General features: G+C 44.2%; 1 protein-coding gene across 1 annotated transcript in view; it reads left to right on the forward strand.

Annotated features, from left to right (window-relative positions):
* ARMH4 (armadillo like helical domain containing 4) overlaps nucleotides 1-23,386 on the forward strand; it is a gene marked incomplete at its 5' end in the record, with an annotated part of 53,265 nt that overhangs the window by 10,753 nt on the left and 19,126 nt on the right. Inside the window, 2 exons of the mRNA XM_010712091.2 lie at nucleotides 42-260; nucleotides 9,917-10,168. Of these exons, the coding sequence (XP_010710393.2) occupies nucleotides 42-260; nucleotides 9,917-10,168 (471 nt within the window). The remainder of the gene's footprint in view (nucleotides 1-41; nucleotides 261-9,916; nucleotides 10,169-23,386) is intronic.

Raw genomic sequence — 23,386 nt, forward strand, 5'->3', positions numbered from 1 at the left:
TTTTTTAAATATTGTTGTGCCAAATTTCTTGTCTTCTGCAGATCTCACAGACGTGGTCCTGGTCACTGGTGAGAAGGCTGTTTCATCTCTGGGTGGATTGCTGGCTACACAGTCTGAGCAAACAGAGGAACCATCCAGCAAAACAATGGTCCTGGTGACTCCAGCATCAGTGGCATCATCTGTCAGGAGAACAGCTCTTCCAGCTGTGAGGAAGATCAGTACAGCTGTAACCTATGGGTTGGATCGGCTGGAGTCAGAAGGTACCACTGTTCCCAAGCCTAAAGGGCAGGCAGCTTCCTGTGGAGAGAAGCAATTACCTTGATAATGTGGGCTTCCAATTGGTCTGTCTGGTACATGGCTATGCATGTGTTACTGATAATAAAATTGTTGGAAAACCTGTCCCTTTCCAGGTGGTACAGGAAATGAGCAGTGAGGTGTTGTGGAGAATACTTGATTCCTAGTGGCTGTGGTAGGAGGCATGGGCTTTCTCCTGGGGAAGCAACAGCAGTAGCCTGGGTTTGATCATCATTGGCTACTTCTGGGCATCTACTGCAGAGCCTCTACCAAACAAGCAGTCAAGGGAGCATGTTCATACAGCCAGAGATCCCTTTGTGAGTGGAAAGGCTCAGCATGAGATGGCCACGTCAGTGTGCATCTCCTCAGACCTTGCTGGAATGAGTGGTGCCATATTCATGCTCTGTGGCAGTGCCAAGGAAGGCCAAGAATGCATCCCCTTCAAGATGCTCTTCTAGATCAGTTGTTCACCAAAACTCATTGATGCAAATTCACACAAGATTTTGATGAAGTAGGTCCTTTTCTAGAGTCTATCTACAGCTCTGTCACTGATCTCTTTGGCTCATCCATAACTTTCCTGTAGAGAATTGCTTCGATTCTTCCTGTTGTTTCTTTCACTTTGACTTTTCTGTTTGCTCATCCATCCCATATTTTGTACTCCAGTGTCTGGGCCTACACCACCTGGCAGAGATTAATCTTCCTGCCTGTTTTGCTCCCCTCCCTTTATCTTGACCTTCTCCTACCTTCATATTTTACTGCAAAGGTTGGCAGTCCTCCAGGGGTGGCATGCCAGATGGTATTTTTCTTCTGATCAGAGGTGGGGTGCCACAGACAACAGCTAATCAGCATCTTTTCTCTGCGTGAAGCAATAACTTGAATTCCTGCTTAGTTTGGAGGGCAGCAAAGGCAGGGAGCCCTTCCCTCTATGTGCAGGATGCTGCAGCTCCTGCCCTTTATCAGATTGCTGCTGGCTTTAAAATCTGCCAGGAGTGACAGCACATGTTCCTTACCCTGATGGATCTCTAGTAGTGCAAGGATGTGGATTCCTTGGCTCTGAGGCACGGCTCTGCAGGTGCCTGTCATCCCAGGGATGTGCTGCTCCTTGTTATGCTGCGTGTTTATGACAACTGGCACAGCTTTTTTTTTTTTTGTGTGTGTGTGGTCTAAAACTCTTTGGAATAACTTAGACTTTGTGGTGAGCCAGAACTTCCCCTGGTGTTAGGGATCACCACTCTATGCTCTGTGATGTGGGACAAATTCCACTTGAGGACAGGCTTTCTGCCTGGAGATGCTACTGCCCCAGTTAAGCACAGAGGAAGCTTTTGAGCTGCAATTGTTTACTGATATTTTTTGTAGTGGCAGTTAATGAGCACCTCCACCTCAGGGTGGAGTGGTGTTGGGAAGGCTGATGTATTCCTTCCCAAATCACAATATCTAGTTCTTACTCTCAAATATCCACATGTTAGCAAGTGCATTATGCTCGGGAGTGTTTTCCTACAGAGCTACACTGAGCTCCAGCCCAGAGTGCCCAGACTACATGTGGATGCAAGATCAGACATCACTGCTGCAGACATAGTGAAGGTCCTGGGGAGGCCCTGGTGCTTGCTGACCAGTGGAAGAAGTGCAGGCAGCTGGGTGAGCTCAGCTGGCTCCCACAGTGCTCAGTGTGGCTTGCTGCCTTGCCGCCTTGCCTTGCTGAGGGCCTGGCTCATCATTAAATATGGACCCCTGCTGTTCAGAGTTCTGTTTCTTGGGGACCATCTGTGCCAAACTGCCTGCAGTTAATTGCATCAGTATATTCACCTGCTTGGCTTGGATATAACTTAAAAAAAAAAAATCTCAAATTGCACAGACAAACATGAGGAGTTTTGAATAGCTTTCTAGATAGGGTTGTCCTCATCTCTACGGCCTCTGGAGAGATTAGCAGAGTAATGAGCATATTCCTGCCTGGACTGTACAGTGAGACTGGTTCTACTTGCCCTTCCTAGCTAAAGAAATCCTATAAGGGGATTATAGGATTTGGGGACAGGACGCAGCTGAGGATGAGCCTTAGTTGTCTGTGAGACTTAATGCTGCATTTTATACCTGTGCCCAAAATTTCAGCATCTCTCTGGAAAGCCCTACATTGCAGCTTTCTCTAGAGGACTTCAAGGATCCAAGGAGAAAATCTAGTTCAACTTCTCTGTTCAGGATCATTCTGTAAGCTTCCCAGCACTTTTTGAAGTGCATCTATAAAAAGAAAACATCCCAAACTGCTCTATAACAGCATGTAAGCCCTAGGGCTGGTTTCTGTTCAGTCATCTAGACTTATCTGAGCATTGCTGTTGGGGCTGAGCTGTTTTCACAGGTCAGCATTCATAGGATGCTTGTGGGAGATGCTCTGCCTGTTGTGTGATGTCAGGAGCAGGCCAATAGCTCTGAAAACAGGCAACTTGTAGCCTGAGCTGTATAGCTCTTGAATATGAGGTGCTCCTGATGAATCTGGCTTGCTCTCAACATGTAGCTGTTGAAATCCTTGTTGCTATGGTGGAGGAGTAATACTGGGGTTGGGAAGGCACACTAAGGAGGAAAAGTTCAGCCAAGAATTGTGTTGAATGAGCAAATATATAAGTATAGATATAGTCAGCCTTGATTTGCAGCTTCTCTTGGCTAATAATAGTCTAAGGATAGGACTTCACCTTGGTTCTCAAACTATAAATTGAACGCAGTTGTTAACACAGGTTAGTGCTGGTGTGAGGAATACTAGAGTTGTGTCTGTTTTTATGGAGCCTTGCTCCATAGTAGTAACAAAATAGGATGAGGTAATGCCCTTAAGCTGTGCCAGAAGAGGTTCACATTGGATATTAGGAAACATTTCTCAGAAAGAGTGGTGATGCGTTGGCACAGCTGCCCAGGGAGTGGTGGGGTCACCATCCCTGGAGGTGTTCATGAACTGTGGAGATGTGGCACTGAGGGAGGTGGGCAATATTTGTGGTAGGTGGATGGTTAGACTAAGTGATCTTCATGAATCTTTTCCACCATTAATGACACTATAAAAAATGAGCTAGTTACAAGCTTGGGAACAGGCCCTGAGCATTGAGAGACTGCTCTCATGAGCCTTGCAACATACAGCTAAGTAAAGCATAGACTTTGGGCAGCTCCACGTTTTTTTGACTTGGATAGGGAAAATCAGTTGTAGGATGTTTGGATCATTTATGTCAAAGAGCCTGCTGTGTAGGACAGAGTGCAGCACTGTTCCTGGTGAGCTGGTGTATGCCTGTGTAATGCAACGTTTGGCTGAGAAGTCCTTCAGCAGTTCTAAGATATGGGGCTGGACTTGCTTTGGGGTTAGCAAATCTTGTGTCCTGCAGCTGTATGGAACCTGATCACTGCATCTTGGCTTCAGGTTTAACTCTGTTTTGCTTCACTGATTACATTAATGGCTTCTCCAGAACAGTGGAGCATATCATATAGCACAAAATATGTGCCATTAAAATACCATGGATATACTTAGTCCTTGGTTTTCAGTTTTTTAACGGTTCTTCAAACTCTCCTCACTTTTAAGCCATTGCAGTACAAGGCACCTTTTTTCTGATGTGAAGTGTTACTTATTTTTAAATGGAAATCAAGGCTTTGAGTTCAATTGCTATTTGGGCCCTGACTGTATGGATTAAGACCTGCTTCATTAAATCTCTGCAACCCCATTAAAAATTTAAATGAGGTTGCAGGGTCGTAAATAAGAAGGGCACTTAGCAGCAGGCTAGTTAACCACACTAGCCTATAATTCCCCACCAGTTCTTTGGATATCAGCTGAATTGGCAAGGATCTGAAGATTTAAAACAAAGCACATGCAAAATGAATTAATAATGTTTTTGGTGCACTTCCTGTTGCTTCTAGCTCATTTCTGCTGCTGAAGCTGAGAGCTGCTGTCCTTTTAGTACAGATTGACCTTGATCTTCCTCATGGAGGATGGCTGTTCATTCGTACTTTGTACCAAAGAACCATGTATTTAAAAAATCCTAGCACTTCTTTCTTAGATACCTGATCCGGATTGCTACCACTCTGCAGGCTAGGTGGCCTGGTTCAGTCTGACTCATTCTACTGTTCTGGACAGGCACCTTTAAATTTCTAGCTGTATCTGACTTGTCATTTGTCTAAAAAATATCTTAAGATTGTAGTTTTTCCATGTTTATCCCTCCGTTGAACAAAAGTGACAGAAACCCCCTACAGATGCTGTTGAAAGGTAATTGAGCTCTGGGTGAAGATTTTAATGAAGCTTTTGTTTCCTAATCTGGGGATTAGCTCACACTACAGCTCTAGTGAGGTGGATTCAGCTAAGCAGGTATGTGGTAGTTCCTTCTGGGCTCTGCAAGGAGCTCTTCTGAGCTGCTGCTACCTGGGATCTCAGCACATGTAGGGCTTTGTTGCTTGTGAAGCTTCTCCATGCTCCTTTGGGCATGGGGAGCAGGGCAGGCAATGCTGCAGAATGGTTTGGCTCTTTGAAAACCACCCAGATGACTTAGCTTCTTTATCAGGATTATCCTGGATCTTTGGGCTTTGAATGGCATGAGGCTTTGTCTAGAGATGAGTGGGCTTGCAGTCATCCTCCCCTTTGGTGTTGGGTAGGACTGGAGTTAACCTTGGCATCCTGGAGGCTGTTGCCTGTAATAACACCCACAGTTCATGTCATCAGCAATGGATCCATGCTGGTTACACCTGTGCTTTTGTCTAGAAAGTGGCTTAAATCAGACACTTTCTCAACCCTTGGTCTATTAGTTACTCTTTTCCCAAGTAGAGTAGCTAAATTATGTACTTCTGAAGAGAGACCCTTAAATGGCTTTCTTTGCAATGGAAAGAAGGATTTGCATATAGGAACTCTTTTGTAACTGGGGGGGAGGAGGGAATACCATGCTCACAGGCCTCTTCTGTAGGAAACCATTTTGTTGAGAGAAGTAAACTGTGTTCATCTTCTCCCATTCTATCAACTTACAGGTTGTGGTAGGTAAATCTGGACTGATTCAAATGCCCTCATTTGATAAATCACTTCTTAAAACTGTCCAGCTCAGCAGCTCCCTACTCCAGCAGTGAACTACTGTGTTAACTTATTACAGTTTGTGCTGTGTATTCTGCAGTATTCTGATTTCTTTTCTTTTCTTTTTTTAACTTTAAAATAACTGTTTGCTGCTGAGCCCTTTCTCTAGCCAGACTCAGCGTGAAAGCAATTTTGTAGTGAATGCAGCTGGAAATGCTGCACTTGGGAATGATTGTTTCTGATCTTAATACAGGAGCGGACCTGTTGTTCCTACTGGAATGGTTTTCTTCTTTTTTTTTTTTTCCCCCCACAAGTGCATCAGTTTCCTTGTGGTGAGAGAAGCCAGGACTCAAAGAGGAAGTGTGAATCCCCTCAGATATGAGAGGAAGGTTAGGATCAGAATGCAAATCCTTACCATCTTTATAGAGCCCTCTGCTGGGGAGTGCTTTCTGCAGTCTGTTTTTTGTCAAGCGGATGCTGAAAACTTTCTGCAGCTCATAAGAAAACCTCATAGTTCAGTCCTGCTGTCCTGTTTTCTCTCCTTGATGTAGCAGGGAATGCTCCCTGTTGCAGAGGGTAAAGTTCCATTTCCTCTTATCGTGAAACTTAAATGTGCAGAGTTAAGGTTAGTGCCTTGCTTTGTGTGATAAGAACCCATCCAACTGATGTACTCTTCTCAGCGCTCTGTTTTCTCACCTGTGCAGCAGGCCAGGCATTGAATACCTCTATTCACAGCAGGTGTTTGTGCAACTCAGAGCCTGTACAGCTTCTACTCCCACTTCAGGTGTCACTATGCAACCCAGAAAGCTGGGCAGGGTTACAGCCTTTCTACTCTCCTGCCAGTCATCTCCTTCCAAGCTGGGCTTTGTCACAAGTGATAGCTCTTGGCAGCACTTTAGAAACATCAGATGGTGGCATTATCACTGATCACATGAAAGCAATTGATTAATAAGAGTTCTCCTAGAAAGGTCTTTCTGTCTTGACAGCTATCTGTGATTACAAAAGCAGTGCAGAAAATGGGCTGTGTTCCCACATTACAAGTGTACTGAAAGAAGTCCTTTAGTGGAGACTTCTAAATGCCTCTTCCCTTTCTGTAGTCATGCACCCTTCATGGTGGTCTCCAACCAGCAGACCAGGCTGCCCAGAGCTACATTCAGCCTGGCCTTGAATGCCTTCAGGGATGGAGCATCCACAACCTCCTTGGGCAACCTGTTCCAGTGCACATGTGACAGTGACATTTAAACATTAAGGGAAAATATCTAAAAGGTATGGGCAGCCTCCTATGCTATGGGTTTCAACAGTGGTGTGGGTGCCCCATAGTGAAACTGAACCATTGCTCCTTCTGGCAAATAATAAAGGTGGAAGCTTGCAAAAAAATAATAATTTGTCTTATACTTTCTTGATGCCTTCTTCTAGCTTCTCAAAAACTCGACGTTTCAATGCCTGTTACAAGGTTGTCAGGTCCTTCAAAACCAAAATTGTTGACAGGTGAAGCAGGAATCTCATTTTTATGGGGATTCCTGCTGCTTAGATTGCATTGCTGTCACAGCAGGGAAGTGTTAAAATTCTCAATTTTTCTTCCTGTGTCAGTTGAGGCAGAACTGAGCCCGTTACAGAACACAGTGCTTATTTAGTCTGTCAGAGGGTCAGATTTTGCATTTATCAACATGTGGAGATGAGGTAACTCTTCCATTGTCTGCTTATGCATCACCCTTACTGCAGGAGGAAATAGGAATGTAATGGATGGTATTTTGCTGCCGCAGTCCTGGTGTCATAGTGAAAGGAGACAGGATTTTCTCTACTTAGGCCTTCTTAGGGTCACATTGCATGTGACACATGAGATCTAGAATTTGGTGACTATTAAGAAAACAACAAGACACTGAAGAAGGTCCATAGAGGAAGATGAACTTGCAGTAAGAGTACTGTGCCAGTTATGTCTGCTCTGGTTGCCAAAGGAGTGCCAGGTGTGCAGAAGTGCTCCTACAGTATACCTGAGTGCATGATTTGGATAGTGTCACACAAGTACCAGGAGAACTGTTTGCATTTCTTTATTAGAGGTTAGCATGTTGGCCATGGGCTAGGTTCCACTGTATGATTATCTTGCTTCCTGTGTTAGGAGAACCTTCGCTTAGCCTTCAGTACTTGCAAGCATGCTCCACAAAGTAACTAACTCACAAGGGGATGCTGATGTGTTTACACGTCAATCTAAATGCTGTCCACATCTGCTGGGCTTTGCAGTTTTGGTCCTTTCAGTCTCCTCTTTGGAGTGGCTGTGGAGGTCTCTGAAGTGCCAAGCAGGACTGGTTTAGGAGGTAAAACATAATTTTGCAAAGAGGCTCTGATGTGACATCCAAACTTGCAGCTTTTGGGGTCTGGCTGTGTGACACACAAAATTATAGGATCACTAAGGTTGGAAAAGCCCTCTGAGATCATCCAGTTCACCCATCCCAGTTCACCAGATCCTTGAGTGCAGCGTAGCTCTTGATTATCTCTCTGGGCAGCATGTGTCAATTTGTTACTGCTGCTTCTGAGAAGAAATGTTTTGTAATATCCAACCCAAACCTCTCCTGGTGCAGCTTAAGGCCATTGCCTGTCATCCTAGCATGCATTCTTCCCTATCCCCTGGGACCAGTGGGTGCTGTAAGTAGCCTGCCTGTGCCTGCCATCCTCCTTGTCTACCCCTGACCTCTAATATGTGTGGTCTGCATTTCTTTAGAAGCACAATTTCCTATCTGTGACCACCAAGTGGTGCTCTGCACTGTGCTTTGCATCAAGGCAAGCTGATGGCATTTTGGGGCAGGGGGTTACAAAGCTGTTTTCAGACATGTGAATGAGCCCTTTTTTCCCCTTGGTGCAGCTGTGCTGTGAGAGCTGTGCTATCCTCGTCCTCATGCTGTGGCTGTGGGGTGATGGATGGAGCTGGGTGATTTTCAGGCGTGATAAGTAGTCTTGGCACTTTCAATTCAGGTGTTCAGCTTGGCTGCCTGCTGGAGTTTGGAAGTGCAGAGATGGATATCTGCTTTCTCAAAGCCAGCTCCTGGCAGGTGTCTCCAATTAGCTTGCTAAAATCACAGGAGCCTTCTAAAAAACCTTGTTCCAAGGTAGATTTTCAGATACAATCTGATCGCTGTTTTCTCTGACCTTTTTCTTCCATCCAGTCCATTCAGGGAAAATGTGGTCATGGTCATGTTCTCCAGAGTGCTGGCTGCTTAGCACCTTTGCTGTTTCATTTGGGAAATCTTTTGCTTTCAGCTGTGTTGCTCTCAGCAGAGGCACAAGACCTACTTTAACTTATCTTTGCAGGTTTCCTGCAAACATGCTCCAGGTGCCATACTCAGGACTACAGAGGCTGTGTATTCTGCATGGAAGCATATGGTTTGATAGAGAAAATTCTTATCTTGATTTAAGATTATGGGCACATCGTAAGATAGAATGTATTTCTAAAACAGAAAGGGAATATAAGGGTCTAACTACATTCCTGTAAGCTCCATTCAGTGCTCTGCATGGTATAAATGTTTGCAGCATCTTCTTTTCCAGATACTGGAAGACATGCTATAGCAGGATGACGCAACTAAATTCAAATAGCAGCTCATCTGTATGAAATGCAGGGCTAAAACTAAAAGGTGGCAAGTACAATTGTCCTGTCTGGTGAGCTGTAAAAAAACATGCTGTGTTTTAAAGCAAATCCTTGATTTGGAAGGAATTATCATGGAATTATAGAATGGCCTGGCTTGAAAAGGAGCACAATGCTCATCCAGTTCCAACCCCCTGCTATGTGCAGGTCACCAACCAGCAGCCCAGGCTGCCCAGAGCCACATCCAGCCTGGCCTTGAATGCCTCTAGGGATGGGGCATCCACAACCTCCTTGGGCAACCAGTAACACCACATAACAGCACGGTGAATGCCTTGGTTCTTTAATGTGCACTAATTTCCCTAGGCCAGTTCCATCTGTAAGATGGATACCCAACGCTGAATAGATTCCCCGAAGTTCCCTCAGTTTGTCTGAGGAGCAGCTGTGCCACTGCAACCCACAGCAGAAGGGAGGAGAGCGAAGCATCATGCAATTGCTAAGGTGCAGCTTGCTTTACTTACAGCAGGTATGATGTGTACATTCGGCACGTCTCCTATCAAAGCTACTCCAGTGCATTGCACCACTTTGGCTGGATCATCAAAGCACATAAATGGTGTGTTTTATCTTTTTGGCATTGAAAAGTTAACCATTGAAAATCCCGAGCATGTCATTATTCCATACAGTGGGTAGCTCCACTAGTAGCTTGGGCAAAACTTCTGCCTCAGGAAGATCTTGGGTCCTTGTAACTAAAAGCTGGGAAGAGGCACTGTGGGAAGCCCTGCTGGGTGTACGGTCTGTTCTTATAGCTGCTCTTCTCTGCTGGTAGCTGTGGTCAGGAATAGGGTAGAGGCAGAAACTTGAGACAGGACTGGGCTCTTCCACATCAACCTCTCTGGGTGTCTCTCATGTCAGAAAACAGGCTGGGCTTTGTTAAGGTGGCTTGCCTTTGGAAAGGGGATTGTGAACTCATTGATAGGGATGTATGAACCTTCTGTTCTGTGGGACACTTCCTGATATTGCTTTTGTGTTTTCTTGACTAGAGGCCGAGGAAGAGGAAGAGGATGAAGAGGAGGAGGAAGAAGAAGAGGAGGAAGAGGAAGATGAAGAGGACAAAGAGATAGATTCTATGGATGAAAGCATGGAGGGTGACACAGAGCTGCCGGGCTTCACACTTCCAGGCGAGACCTCCCAGGAGCCCATAGCTGGCCTGGAGAACCCTGCAGCACAGCTGGCCGGGGTGTCCTACCAGGTTCCTGATACCATGGAGTGGGAACAGCAGAACCAGGGTCTGGGTGAGTGAATAAACCCTTTCTTCACTTACCCTCGTGGAGGACATCTCCTCTTCATCTTGCACAGGGCAGCCTGTTGTGTTGGGACGTCTCAGCAGGCCTCCAACATACTTGGCTAAACATGGAGCAGCTGTATTTCTGAGAAAACCCTGGCCCCAGAAACAACTGTTCAAATCGGAATGAGTCTCAAGCAATGCTTGGGAGAAAAGCTCTCTGCATACTCCAGGCCTGGCCATCATTCTTGGAGCTTAGTGTTGCGTGTCTCAGCTGAAATTCCTGGGGAAATTTTAGTGCCTTTTGCTTGAGATGTGTTGGTGCAGGCATACAAGTCCTGTTGAGGAGGCTGCTGGGGAGTTGCTAATCTGCTAGTTCAGTGGCATTCTTGTAAGCACCACTGACATTTCTTCAGGGTGCTCCAGTCTTGGGACCTAAGCAAGACAAACCCTTAAGGCCCGTGTAAAGCATTAACCAGTTTATTCCTGCTATGTGTATAGACCCTGTGCTTTATGGCTGTGTTAGTTTATTCCGCCTAGAAAGGTGAATCAGTGAGAGCTGAACCACATCCATACAGAAAATGTGCGTGGCTCTTAATGATCTTAATGTACTGAGAGGCAGAAACCCCAAACCCCTTTTATGTGTTGAGTTATATGAACTGTTGCTTCCCCTAGATGTTTAATTCTCTCCGTGTAGTCTCATTTCCAGCTTGCTTGAGCATTGTTAGCTTCCTTTGAAATAAATCTAAGAGTATATTTAAAGAGCCCTGTGGGAGGGCTGCTCTCCAAGGGCAGACTGAGTTTGCGTCAGGCCTGATATCTGCTGTCCCACTAACTCTTTCTTGGAAAACATTATATTGGATGATTTGCATGTCAGATCTGTTTCACACGTCCTGTTAACTCACCAGGCTGGGCAGGAACTGTGCAAGGGAAGTAATTCTAAGTCTTTAGTGACTTTCTGGTTGGCTTTGAGAAGCCTTGGAGGAGGAGTGTAGAAAACGTAAAGTTATGGTAAGAGTTGCTTTGGAAGCTTTGTGCTGTTATTCTACACATTTCACTGGTGCAGGATCTTTGGTGCCTTTAAGGAAGGTACACGTTTTTTGTACTCAAAAAACTGTAACTACTTGCCTGGGTCAGGATTGTGTGTAGCAGGATGGATGGCTCTGCCTTTGGATGAATCAGTCCTGGCTGAGGGTACCAGTGCTTTGCTGTGGTCAATAAATGTGGTGTTTGACAAACTCCAAGGTGTGTCATGCAGGAAGAGGAGGAAAATGGCATTGATTCCTCTTCAGGGATGTGAGGGCTCCTTGCCCTAGAGCAGAACCTTGTTGGAGAATGCTCCTTACAGTATTTTCTAGGTGGCTTTTTCTAAACATAAGGACTCAGCTCTATTTTTGTGTGTTTTATATTAATATTATTTCATCCTGCAGCCTTCATCTTCTACCACCTTTCCTCTTTTTCTTGAAAAAGCTGTCTTTCCCAAAATTTCAGACGTGGAATAAATCATGTGGCCAGAGAAGTTTTTTTTTCTTTTTTCTTTTTTTTCCTAGCTCACTTATATTTTATTTATCCTTGTGCAAATTGGAAAAGCCTGCTGCGGAGCTTGTCAGGTTGGGTCAGCAGCCAGGTGCTGAGCAAGGCACCTGGAGGACAGAGCAGGTGTGAATTTCTGTGCTGTCTGTAAGTGCATGGCTGGGTTGTGTTTCATCCGGTCCAAATAGTTTGGACTGCCTGTGTTTTGGAGCAGTCAGGAGGGAGAAGCTGAGCTGACATTGGCTTTAAGAGTTAGATGGGACTTTTGTACTGTGCTGTTTTTGGGAGTAGAGAGAAGGAGCAATGGGATCAGTCTTTTTGCTTCGGATTCGCCCATCACCCATCTTTTTCTATCAGGTAAACACTTATATAAAGAATCATTTCTTCTTTCTCTGTTTAGATGACCTAAATGACTCTTTGATATTGTTTCCTTCCCCTTCTACAATGTTCTTTAAGAGGAAGGGAAATGATCTGTTTCAGACAGAGGCACAAAGAAAACCAAGGACATGTATGAACTCATACCAAAAACCTGAGGTCAAGCAAGGAACTGAACTGAGTGTTCAGAGTGTCCTTTGGTGGGAGTGGGGAAGGGGAGGTGCCCTGTACCTGGCCCTGTTATATGCTGCTTTGTGTGGTGTGTTATCAGGGGCACTAAAAAGAACGTGAGGGATGGACAACATGTGTAGCTTGTGTCAGCAGGAGGTGTGTTGTTAAGAATAAAAGAAATTCACCAAACTTGACAAGAGGCCAAAAGAACTGCCCACATTGTTCTACTGGGGCATCTGGACAAACCAGACAGGGCTTATAAAACTTAGAATCTGCTGGACATGTTCATGGACCCTCTTTTTCTAAGTGCTTTCTCAACTAAATCTAGCCCTCTGAAATACATTTCCTTTAAGTGCTTTTCTTCTAAAGCTGAAATTAACTTGACTTTCATTTTAAGACAACTTCATAACCACTGTACTTGCCTCATCACAGAAGATGGATCTGCAGTTTGTCTCAATTCAGCTGGGTCAGGGCATGTTGCTCCTGCCTGTCTCAGCTCACGGTGAGTTTTGGGAATAGGAAGGGAGGTGCAGAGCTCATCCTTGGGATTCCACAAGCAGTGCCAAGGAGTGACTAATTTCCCATTCTGTACAAGCAAAATACTGGTTAGAGAGGGATGTTGTTCTGCTTAACCTGGTATATGGCACAGCAAGGGAAGACCTGAAGAAAGATGGTACCCAACAAGGTGCAAGATAAGGGCACACAAGAGGAGACAAGGCAGTGAGTTCTGCAGCTAGAACATCATGACTTTGTATACTTCAGTTTGCAGATGATCAGCTTGATAGATTGCAGCAGATGCTTTATTAAAATTTCTCTAGGAGATAACTGAATACCTATCTGAAGCAAATTGCAGAATACCCACAGTAATCAATTTTGTCAGCCTTGTGTTTGATTCTGTCACAATTCTCTTAAATGGAGATTAAATGTTATTTCTTCTTGATTCTCTCTCCTTACTTTTTTGTTGTTCAATAAGTACCAAACTTTTACAGTTGACATTTTTCATCTTTAAAATGTTTCACACATCTCCTTCTTCTGGGGAGATATTCTGTCCAGTGGCCTTCAGAACTTTGAGATTTATCTCTAACATCCATAGTACAGAAGAGTGAGAAGTACTGGAGTAGGTACTCTCAGCTCAGTTATTATTGGGTTTACCTGGTCTGATGGCTGACATGCTGAAAGTCCCTGGAGAACGAGTAACTTGATCCACAGGCAGCTTGGCAAAGCAAAGAGACAGTTTAAATTTTTGTAGTGGTCAGTGAAAAAGTGCCAGAGAAACAGAATCATTAAAATGTCAATTCTGGGAAGTCAGATGGTCCTACATTAACTCCAGCTGAGCCAAAGCAATTTATATGCTTCAGTAATGAGGCTGTCAGCTTTACAGTCTATCAGCTGACTCTCTAACCAGCAAGATTTAGACAAAAATAAAGCTAACTGATAAAAATAAATGATGTCATCAAAACAGAAGTTGATCCTCCAAAAAACATTCTGATAGCCTCTGGTTCTGCAGAAGGAAGGTCTGTATGTGCTTTTGGATCTCTGTTTGTGTTTTAATGCTCTGTCTTCAGATATAAAGGGATATTGGCAGAACTTTGGGACCTCTCTGAACTGTGGGAGATGACTTCAACCTTCCTCTGCTTGTTTGAGTTTCCCTGAGTGGTGCATAGTAAGTGAACACAAACTTTGTGTTTAGAGAATATCAGAGGGGCAGGAAACTTAAGCTTTCTGAGAATGAATAAAAATGCATCATTCTTCCCCTTCTCCCTCTTTTGGGATTAACTGTTCATGCATTACAACAAGAACTGCCGTTGGTTTAGATGAACTCAAACCTAATGAACTCAAACCTTCCTGGGTCCTCTTTTAGTTATTCCTCATGAATGTTAAAACAAATTACTTTTGTTGTACACTTCCATGGAGATCAAAACCTTTTACCTCTGTGTTGGCGATGGCTGCTGTGACCATTCTCTTTACCCACTTCATGTGAGTGTTTATGCTCTCTCTGTATGTGGCAGCACCACCCAATCATTATTGTACAGACTACAGGGTAAGACACAGCAACTTCTACACTTGAACTAGTGTAGAACAAGGGAATACTCCCAAGCTGGTTGTTAATGCTACAGTGTTTGCCAATCTTCCATGTCCCAGTGTGTGTAACTGGAAGATCCTGCTGTCTGTAGTATGATAGCAGTAGGAGGACTGGGACATTTACTCAGCCTTTGATTTTGCTGCTCTGAGGTTTGCAGTAATTTGTTTTGTGCATTCAGAATGCATGGAGTTGTTTGGAACAGCTGTGGCTTTTGCTTCTTGAGGTTTTATAGGGTTGTGACTTCTTGAGTGTATGGTTGAAATTGTTGATGCGGGGTTGGTTTGGTGCACTTTGGTTCTTTAAAATGTTCGTGGAGCCTGTTGGTTGCTTATCCTAGCCCAACACAAATATGAGGTAACATCTAGCTGTAGATGACCCTGTTCGTTGCAGGGGAACTTGAACAGATGGCCTTTAAAGATCCCTTCCAACTCTAACAGTTCTGTGATTCTATTTGAACCAGAAATCTTAACAGAGAAGATGCTGTTGTTATGCTCAAAATCATGTTTTATAGGCAAAAAAAAAAAAAAGCACATTCCATATATATCCAGACCCAAGAATTTATTGCTAATGCAATTGTATTATTCACAGTCTAATCGTTATTAGTCTAGACGTAGTTACTTTTACAGAAAAAGAAATAATTATGCAGTTAGAGTTGCAACGCCCACAGTTCTTGGTTTCTGTGCCTATTCCTGGCTTGATGTACCTCAGTTTGCTGTATATGGTGGCTTTTATGTATGTTAAATACTGTATTTGTTTTACCCTAAATCAGTTTTGTCCCAGTCTACATCTGTCATCTAACTGACATCTCGTACACTGCTTATTGCCACAATGGCCTCAGTGCCAGCACTGTGTCCTGTTCCTTATCATCCCATGCCTGTGCTCCTCAGCACATCATCCCATGTCTGGTTCCACAGCGTTTCTTATTGGTTTCCATCTACTTATGGTGTACATATATTGCACAGAGTGGAGTTTGGACCATCTCTGTAGATGGGAAATGAAAGTTGTAGAGATTATGAAGTCAATATAATTCTCAATATGCAGTTTCTAAAATTTGTACATAGTCTTTGCTGTGGCCAAAGTACAGGACCTGGCACTTGATCTTGTTGAACTTCATCCCATAGGCCTCAGCCCAGCTGTCCAGTGTGTCCAGATCACTCTGTAGGGTCTTCCTACACCCAGGCAGATTGATACTTCCTGCCAATTTGGTGTCACCTGCAAAATTACTGAGGATGTACTCAATGCCATTATCAACAAAGCTACTGAACAGGAGAATCCCAACTGGGATTCTCTTTTTCTCCTGGAGCCTCAGGGAAAATTCTCGCTTCATCCATGCTGGTTTTCTTCCCTTCTGGCTCATCTGGCAGCCCAGGGGATAACCTTCTCCTGTGCCTTTAAGACTTCCCTCCTTCATGTGTTCCTCACCAGCTCCCTTCCCTCTCCAAAGCAGTAACAAAGCTCCCACCATCAGGCTGGTGGCTAAATTTTGTGTTTCTGTTCCTTGTGAGGAACGTGCACTTTGGAATCACCTCTTTTTAACCGTTTTAAGTTTGCTTGTGATCAGGCCTTAATCCCAGAGCAGAATGGTATTCAGTCAGGTTTGCTTTGCTAAAAGAAATTATGCATCCAAAACAACAGTGATCCTCTTCCCCGCCTTGTTTTGACATATGCTATTTCAACAGCTATTACATGCTATTATAGTGCCAGAGCAGCTCCCTAAAGAGAATCATTCACATCAGGGTTGGCCTTTTCCTTTTGTCGCATTTTGTCCCAAGCTGCTTTGGGGAATGTCTGCTATGCTTTTACATACAGCACAGGAGTGCCAGCACAGCCCACACATGTTAAGTGTGAGAAGTTGGCAGTGTCACATTCAGATGTTGTCTTCACAGCAGAAATAAATTCTCAGAGAAGGGAATAGCGAGAAGTGAAGCAGAAAATAGGAGGCTTGGTTGGTCCTACGCAGCTCTGAAAGCAAAAGGCTGTCAGAAATGGGTGCAATGAAGCTATAGTTGATGTTGAAAAAGTGTGTGCCTGCAGTTTGTCAGAAGGAAGGGAAGGCAGCAGGGGCCTTTCTACACAAAAACCTCAAGCAGGAAATTCTAGTTGATACTTTTACTAGAATGCATTGGGAAGAGAATGCACTGTCACAACCTCAGATGCGTTACTTTGAAGCGGCAGCCCTGGCTTGAGCTTTGTATCTCTGGTTAAACCTATCTCAGAGTAAGATTAGCTGAGCCCATTTGTTATCAGCCCTCAGGTGCTGCCTCCTGGAGCTGGGGGCAGGTGTAGAGGGATTTGCTCATTTGTGCAGGGCCAGATTTGGCTATGCACTCCTCCTCTCTGCCCACAAAAGGATCCTACCAGCAGCTGAGCATTTCTTACCTTCTCTAACTCTGTCTTCATCCATCCACTAATTGCAGTCTTGGGATGGACCTATCTTGAATTATAGAATCAATAAGGTTGGAAAAGTCCTTAAACACCCCCTAACCCCAGCCCACCCCCAACACTGACCACGTCACTCAGAGTCACATCTCCATGGTTCTGGAACAGCTCCAGGGATGGTGACCACACCACCTCCCTGGCAGCCTGTGCCAATGCATTACCACTCTTTCTGAGGATAAATGTTTCCTAATATCCAACCTGACCCTCCACTGCTGTGACTTGAGGCTGTTCTCTCTCATCAAGCATGACTCAGTATTTGCTACTCATGCAATTTTTTTTTTTTTGCCTTAATTAAGGGCTGGGGTCCAGTATGGGCACAGCAAAGCCCAGCACTATGTGTGTGTGCACTAAGCACTGTCAGCATCTCACCAGAGTCTGTCAGCTCCTTTGGGACAGTGTGTGCATCCCACTATCTGTCAGCCCCGCTGTAACAGGAATCCTGGTGTCCTGGCTGTCTTTTTAATCTGCAGTAATCCAGTTTCAGTTTCAGTGTGCTGTGGCGTGTATCACATTTTCGAGTTCTTTGCCTCACCCTCTCCCTTTCACTTTATATACGTCAGGAATCTTGGCTCCGTTTAGACAGAGGACAAGGTTTTCAGCCCTCTCTCCAATGGGTTTTGGATATCACTTAGCTTGATTGAAGAATGCAGGCAGGCTAGCAGCTCTCCCTGGGTTAGAGTTATTAATTTTTCCTTTATGTGCTCACCTGGGTGACTTTTGCCTTGTACAAAGAGCCTTGTCCTTATGTTGCAGAAATCACATTTATTTTCTAATAGTGATATAAGCTATGGTGCAAAAGATCTGTCTGTTTCTGTGGCATTTCAGCCCTTGAAAAAAAACAAAAAGAGAATGTGAAGGTTCATCGGCCTTGAATTGCGTCTCCTCTTCAGGGGATTTGCATCAGAGGCTGATCTTTGGGTTGAAGTATTGGTTCCGACTACAAAGTGAGTGAGAGAAAACTGTAGGAAAAAGAGCTCCTTGCAGCCATTACCAGGGAGAGCGATGGTAATTTGTGGAGAAGATGGTTTTAAAATATTCCTCTCTAATGAGAATGTAGATAAGTTCTCTCTCTGCTTAGGCAGTGCAAGCCAAGATGACTGATGCTAACCCTGCCTCCCTGCTGGTGTTGGTTTGAATTAAGACGACTTGAGGATCAAATGAGATCTAAGTTCCTTCCTGAAAGGATGCTCTCTCCTGATAAACAAATAAATCCTGCCATGCCTGAGAGTGAGTTAGGGACCAGTATTGGAAATAAGTAAATTGCTTGGACTTTGGCTGACAATAAAATAATTATCTCAAACCACCAGCAATTGGTGTTTTGCAAAAATGTTGGATATCAGCATTAATCACTGAGAAGGGTCGATACGGTGAGAATTATTAGAGGCTTTTGCTTTCTTTTATTTTTATTTTTTTTGTGTTTGAATAACTCCTAATAACAACCTCATCCTAGCCTAGGATGTAATAAAAGGTTTCAGCAAGGCTGTTCCCAATAATCTATCATTTCTTTTAATGTATTTTACTTGAGGCTTTATTGATGTGAAGCGAGGCCAGGAGCTCCCCCAAGTTTCTCCATTATTTTTCCTTTCCTAAGCTGCTTTCCCACATCTCCCTTTCTTCAGTATGACTGCTCAGGTGTTTGCACAGACTGATTTTGCAATGTTGCATACCTGGGTCTCTCTCAAGGACAAGTCTAACGGCCATGGAGGATCTCAGAGGGTCTAGATCACCTCCCTCTCTCCATGCCACCCATTTGACCTGACAGGTGAAATCCTATGAGAAAAAAACCTTTCTCTTGGATATTAGTATTTCTTATATCTGTAAAAAGTGTTTAAATGAAGTCCTTTTCTGTTTTTTGGTTACAGGGAGTGTTGTGTAGAGGGTTGAGTGGAGCATTAGACCCCAGTGCTTGCTGAGGACTCTCCTCCAGCTGCTCCGTGTCTCTATTCCTGGGATATCTCCCAGAGCTGTCCCTGGGAGCATGGACCTGTATGGCCACTGCAGCAGCATCTCTCAAACCAGAGCTGGCATCCCCAAGTCTGAATCATCTGCTGCAGGGATAGAGCTCTTCAGTAGTGCTGATTGACAGCAGCAATGATTAGTTATTAAGCTCTGAGTAGTCACTGATGTGTGGGCTCTGATGATGAATATGAGGGTTTAAAAAAAACTGGAACTCATAATTCTTCGTGTATTCTGAATCTGCTTCAAGGCATCCATTATAGTATCTGCTCTTGCATCCCATCCTGAAGATACCAACAACTGCACAGAGGAGAACCATATAGAGGATGTTACAGTAGAAACATGGGCCTGGTGGGTTGGGGGGATCGGAGGAAAAGAGAGCAAAATGACAGCTGTCATTTTGATCCTAAATACTCTGTGCCACTCTGCATCTAGAAGAAGATGCAGTAGAGCTGGAAAACATCCAAGGAAGAGGAAGACGAACCAAAGGATAACTGAAAGGAGTGAGCAAAAGAATAAATTAGATTCTTTGCAAGGAGGGAAACACTGCTATATGACTGTCCCATCCTTAAGCTTTCCCAAAGCAGATGCTGTTAGATGCCGAGTTACTAATCAAGCCAGACCTTCAGTCTGACCTAGACTGGCTGTAAGCAGAGTCTGGTCTCCTCTGCTTCATTGCTGCCAGTTTTACTGCTTTGTTATGTGACCTTGCACAAATCCCTTCCTTCTGTTCCTGAGTCTTGTTATCCATCGGTGGGCTGATTTCATGGCTTCTGTGGTGATATATTGGTTCAGGTTCTTTTGGGCAAACACAGTCTCTCTTTACATGTTTGTAGAGTACTTATTACGGGAGTGTGTCATCTCAAGTGGGCTTTCAGGTATTGCAGTGATAAGAGTAATTAATTATATATTCCTCCTCTTTCTCCCTGTTTTATTTTTGCTGGCAAACAAAAAGTATTGATCGTTGTGACCACAGGTACCTTCCAAGTGCACACTGTCTTTCAAGTACACAAAGCTCCACATAAAGCACTTAAACTGAAATTAGAGGTCTGAGCTTGATAATTTAGCTCAGGGCCCAAAGATGTGTAGCTGAGAACAGATATCAGTGAGTTCATGTCGTTCTCTTCTATTGCTGATGCTTCATTTTGTATGCTGTACAGTTCTTGTCGCTGCTGGGCTGAGCTCATATCCCTTGCAGCACAGGCAGCATCATATCTCGAGTCCTCAATGCTGAGGAGCTGATTCTAGTAGCACAGAAAGCAGTGGCATTTTCTGACTTGCTCCGCTCTGTTTTGCAGTGTCTTCTCACGTTTGCAAATACTGGGATGGAAAATTTTCTGTATGCATAAAATGCACATGGGTTCCCACACCTGCCTCAGTAAAGACTCCAAAAGCTCATCTTGGCTTCATGGATCTGCTTGTTATCTTGTAGAAAATAATTTCAAAAAGGAATCTTAAGCTCCTCTATGCCTCAGGAGAGTTCAAATAAATGTGGACAAATGGCATTTCTCAGTCAGTGGACAGATTTATAAGTTGGGGTGTCGTGATGAACATGTTTAAATCAACAGCTCACCTGGTCCATTCATCAAACCTCTAACCAGGTTTGAGCAGTAATTGCCTGAATCTGTCAACCACTTCACAACATTACAGGACAAGCCAACAATTTGTCTTCCATGTTTAGGACTGAATTTTGGAAGTACTCCGTGACTTTACTGTTCCTGTGCCTACAAAGAATTGCTGGTTTTAGGTGATCCAAAGAGGTTTTGCTCATGCTGTGGAAAAAAAAACCTTTCTGCAGAAAATTCCCAGGGCAGAACCTTTGCTGTTGTAAGTAAAAATAAATGGAACTATTTGAAGCCCAGAGCTCCTTGGCCAAGAAGCTGTGATATTTCCAAAACAGCCAAGAGAAAACTCTGGTTCCCAACCTTTTTTAGCTTTGTGTATTTCTCAAACACGGTGTTGGATAACAGTTTCTTTCTCAGGGAAGGCTATTAGTGTTGGCTTTGAGATTAGAGCTTGCTCACTGACTGGCTTGCAGGATTTAGCAAAACCTGTTGGAAGATAAGCGACGAACCCCCTGCTATAAGTCTGATGAAATGCCTGCATCTTTCTCCAGGCTGATTACTTTTAGCATGTTATGTGGAGATTTATCTGCATGCCAAGAGACGTAAAATGCTGGTAAAGATCTTTAAATATTTTGTTGTGCCTTTTTCTGCTGCTGCATCTTGTCTTTTTGACCTTTGTTGCATCCACATCCCTCGTGGATGATGCTGCATCCTGCAAGACCTTACAAACTGGAGTTAGACAAAGATCTCCCTCCAAGTGAGTCTCTGTAGGATGGAGCATGTGGGCCTGACACATCCCAACACCTGACAGGGACCTGAGGATGTCAGTAGGAGTGAGAGCCCCACAGCTGGTAATGGGTCCTGGGAGAAGATTACTTAGAGCCCCGGCCCTCTTCACATCTCAACTAATGGTTGTGAAGCAGCTGATCAGCTTGGGAAGTATGAGACCTGCCCAGTGCATGGGGCCATGGAGATGGAGAGAATTTGGAGCTCTGGTCTGTTGGCGTATGTGTGTCAAGGTGAGCTGGGGATGTAGTAATCAAGAATAGAATCATAGAATCAAATAGAATCATAGAATCGCCACGGTTGGAAAAGATCTCCAGGATCGTCTAGTCCAACCATCCACCTACCACCAATATTTTCCCACTTAACCATGTCCTTTAGTACCATATCACTACGGTTCTTGAACACCTCCAGGGATGGTGACTCCACCACCTCTTTGGGCAGCCCATTTCAGCATCTGACCACTCTTTTACAGAAGACTTTTTTCCTAATATCCAACCTGACCCTCCCCTGGCACAACTTGAAGCCGTCACCTCTTGTCCTGTCACTAATTACACAGGTAAAGAGACCAATTCCCACTTCACCACAACCTTTCAGGTCATTGTAGAGAGCGATAAGGTTTCCCCTGATCCTCCTCTTCTCTAAACTAAACAATCCCAGTTTCTTCAGCTGCTCCTCAGAAGATTTGTGCTCCAGATTTCATTGCCCTTCTCTGGACACACTCTAGGGCCTCAATGTCTTTCTTGTAGTGAGGGACCCAAAACTGGATGCCGTACTCAAAGTGCAGCCTCACTGGAGCTGATTGCAGGAAGATGATCACTTTCCTGCTTCTCCTGGCTGCACTATTTCTTACACAAGCCAGGATGCTGTTGGCCTTCTTGGCCATCTGGGCATGCTGCTGGCTCATGTTCAGCCAGCTGTTGATCAGCACCCCCAGACCCTTTTCCTTTGTGTAGCCTTTCAGACACTCTGCCCCAAGCTTGTAGTGTTGCCTGTGGTTGTTGTGGCCAAAGTGCAGGACCTGGCACTTGGTCCTGTTGAACTCCATTCCACTGGCCTCAGCCCAGCAATAGAGCCTGCAGAGATCCCTGTAGAACCTTCCTATCCTCAGGCAGATTGATACTTCTTCCCAACTTAGTGTCATCTGCAATAGCGTGGATATAATCTTCCCAACTTAGTGTCATCTGCAATAGCGTGGATATAATTCTTTTTTTACAATAGTGGTAGTGCAGCACTGGCACAGGTTGCCCAATCCCTGGGGACATTCAAGGTCAGGTTGAATGGGGTTTTAAGCATGTGATTGAGCTGTAGGGTGTCCCTCTTCATTGCAGGAGAATTGGACCAGATGGCCTTTAAAGGTCTCTTCCAACTCAAACAATTTTGGTCTAGTATTAAATGGGGAGGTTGGTGGCCCTGCATGTGGCAGGGGAGTTGGAGATTCATGATCCGGCCATTCTGTGTGATTCTGTGTAATTTTATCATTTGATGAAATGAGGTGTTGTTGGAATGCCTGTATATGTGAATTCAGTTCTTCAATGTATTTGCTGTCCTTTAAAACCAGTGTACAATCAATCCTGAACAAAAATAATTTTAGAAATTGTCCTCTGCTTGTGTGCTCCTTGGGACATGTCAGTAACTTCTCTGTATGTCTGTTTCTGCAGAGTTTGCATTCCTAGAGGACCTGGTCCAACACTTGTCAAGTGAACAGAAAACTTTCAGTCCTGTTTCATGGGCTTTGGAAGCTGTATGGTGGCCAACAGCCTTTAGATAATAAACATTTGCTGCTACTTTGAAGGCAAATTTGGTTCTGAAGCTTTATCCTTGTATATCAGATTGTTTCTTTGTTATTTGGACAGATGATGGCAGCAAAATCAGGAGCAAATTCAGAGAGGTTCATATTCCAAAATGTCTTCTTACAGACGTATCTAATCACTGTCCTAATCAGACAGTGGTCTTTCACCAGTTTCAATCAGAGTAATGCACTTTCAGTGTAAGTAAATTGTTTGAGATTATCTAAATCTGCTTGAAGAAACAACAGACCCATTCATTTCAGATCAGAGAGGCAAAGCACACAAAACATCCTCTGACAACTCACTGATTTTGTATTGAGGCATTTTGAAGGCTGAGAACACTGTTAGTGTAAACAGCACAAGGACATCCTAGCCTGTTTAATGCATCCCTGTTCTTTGGGGGGGGAGAGGGGGAGATTTTTCTTCAGGCATGGGTGGGACCACGGAGGTGGTGTGCAGGTAGCTAGCTGATCTAGTGAAACAAATGGAAAATGCTGATAAGAGTCAGTTTGAGGATAAATTAACCCTTTCGC

The sequence above is a fragment of the Meleagris gallopavo genome, chromosome 5 (assembly GCF_000146605.3).
Source record: "Meleagris gallopavo isolate NT-WF06-2002-E0010 breed Aviagen turkey brand Nicholas breeding stock chromosome 5, Turkey_5.1, whole genome shotgun sequence".
Taxonomy (NCBI): Eukaryota; Metazoa; Chordata; class Aves; order Galliformes; family Phasianidae; genus Meleagris; species Meleagris gallopavo.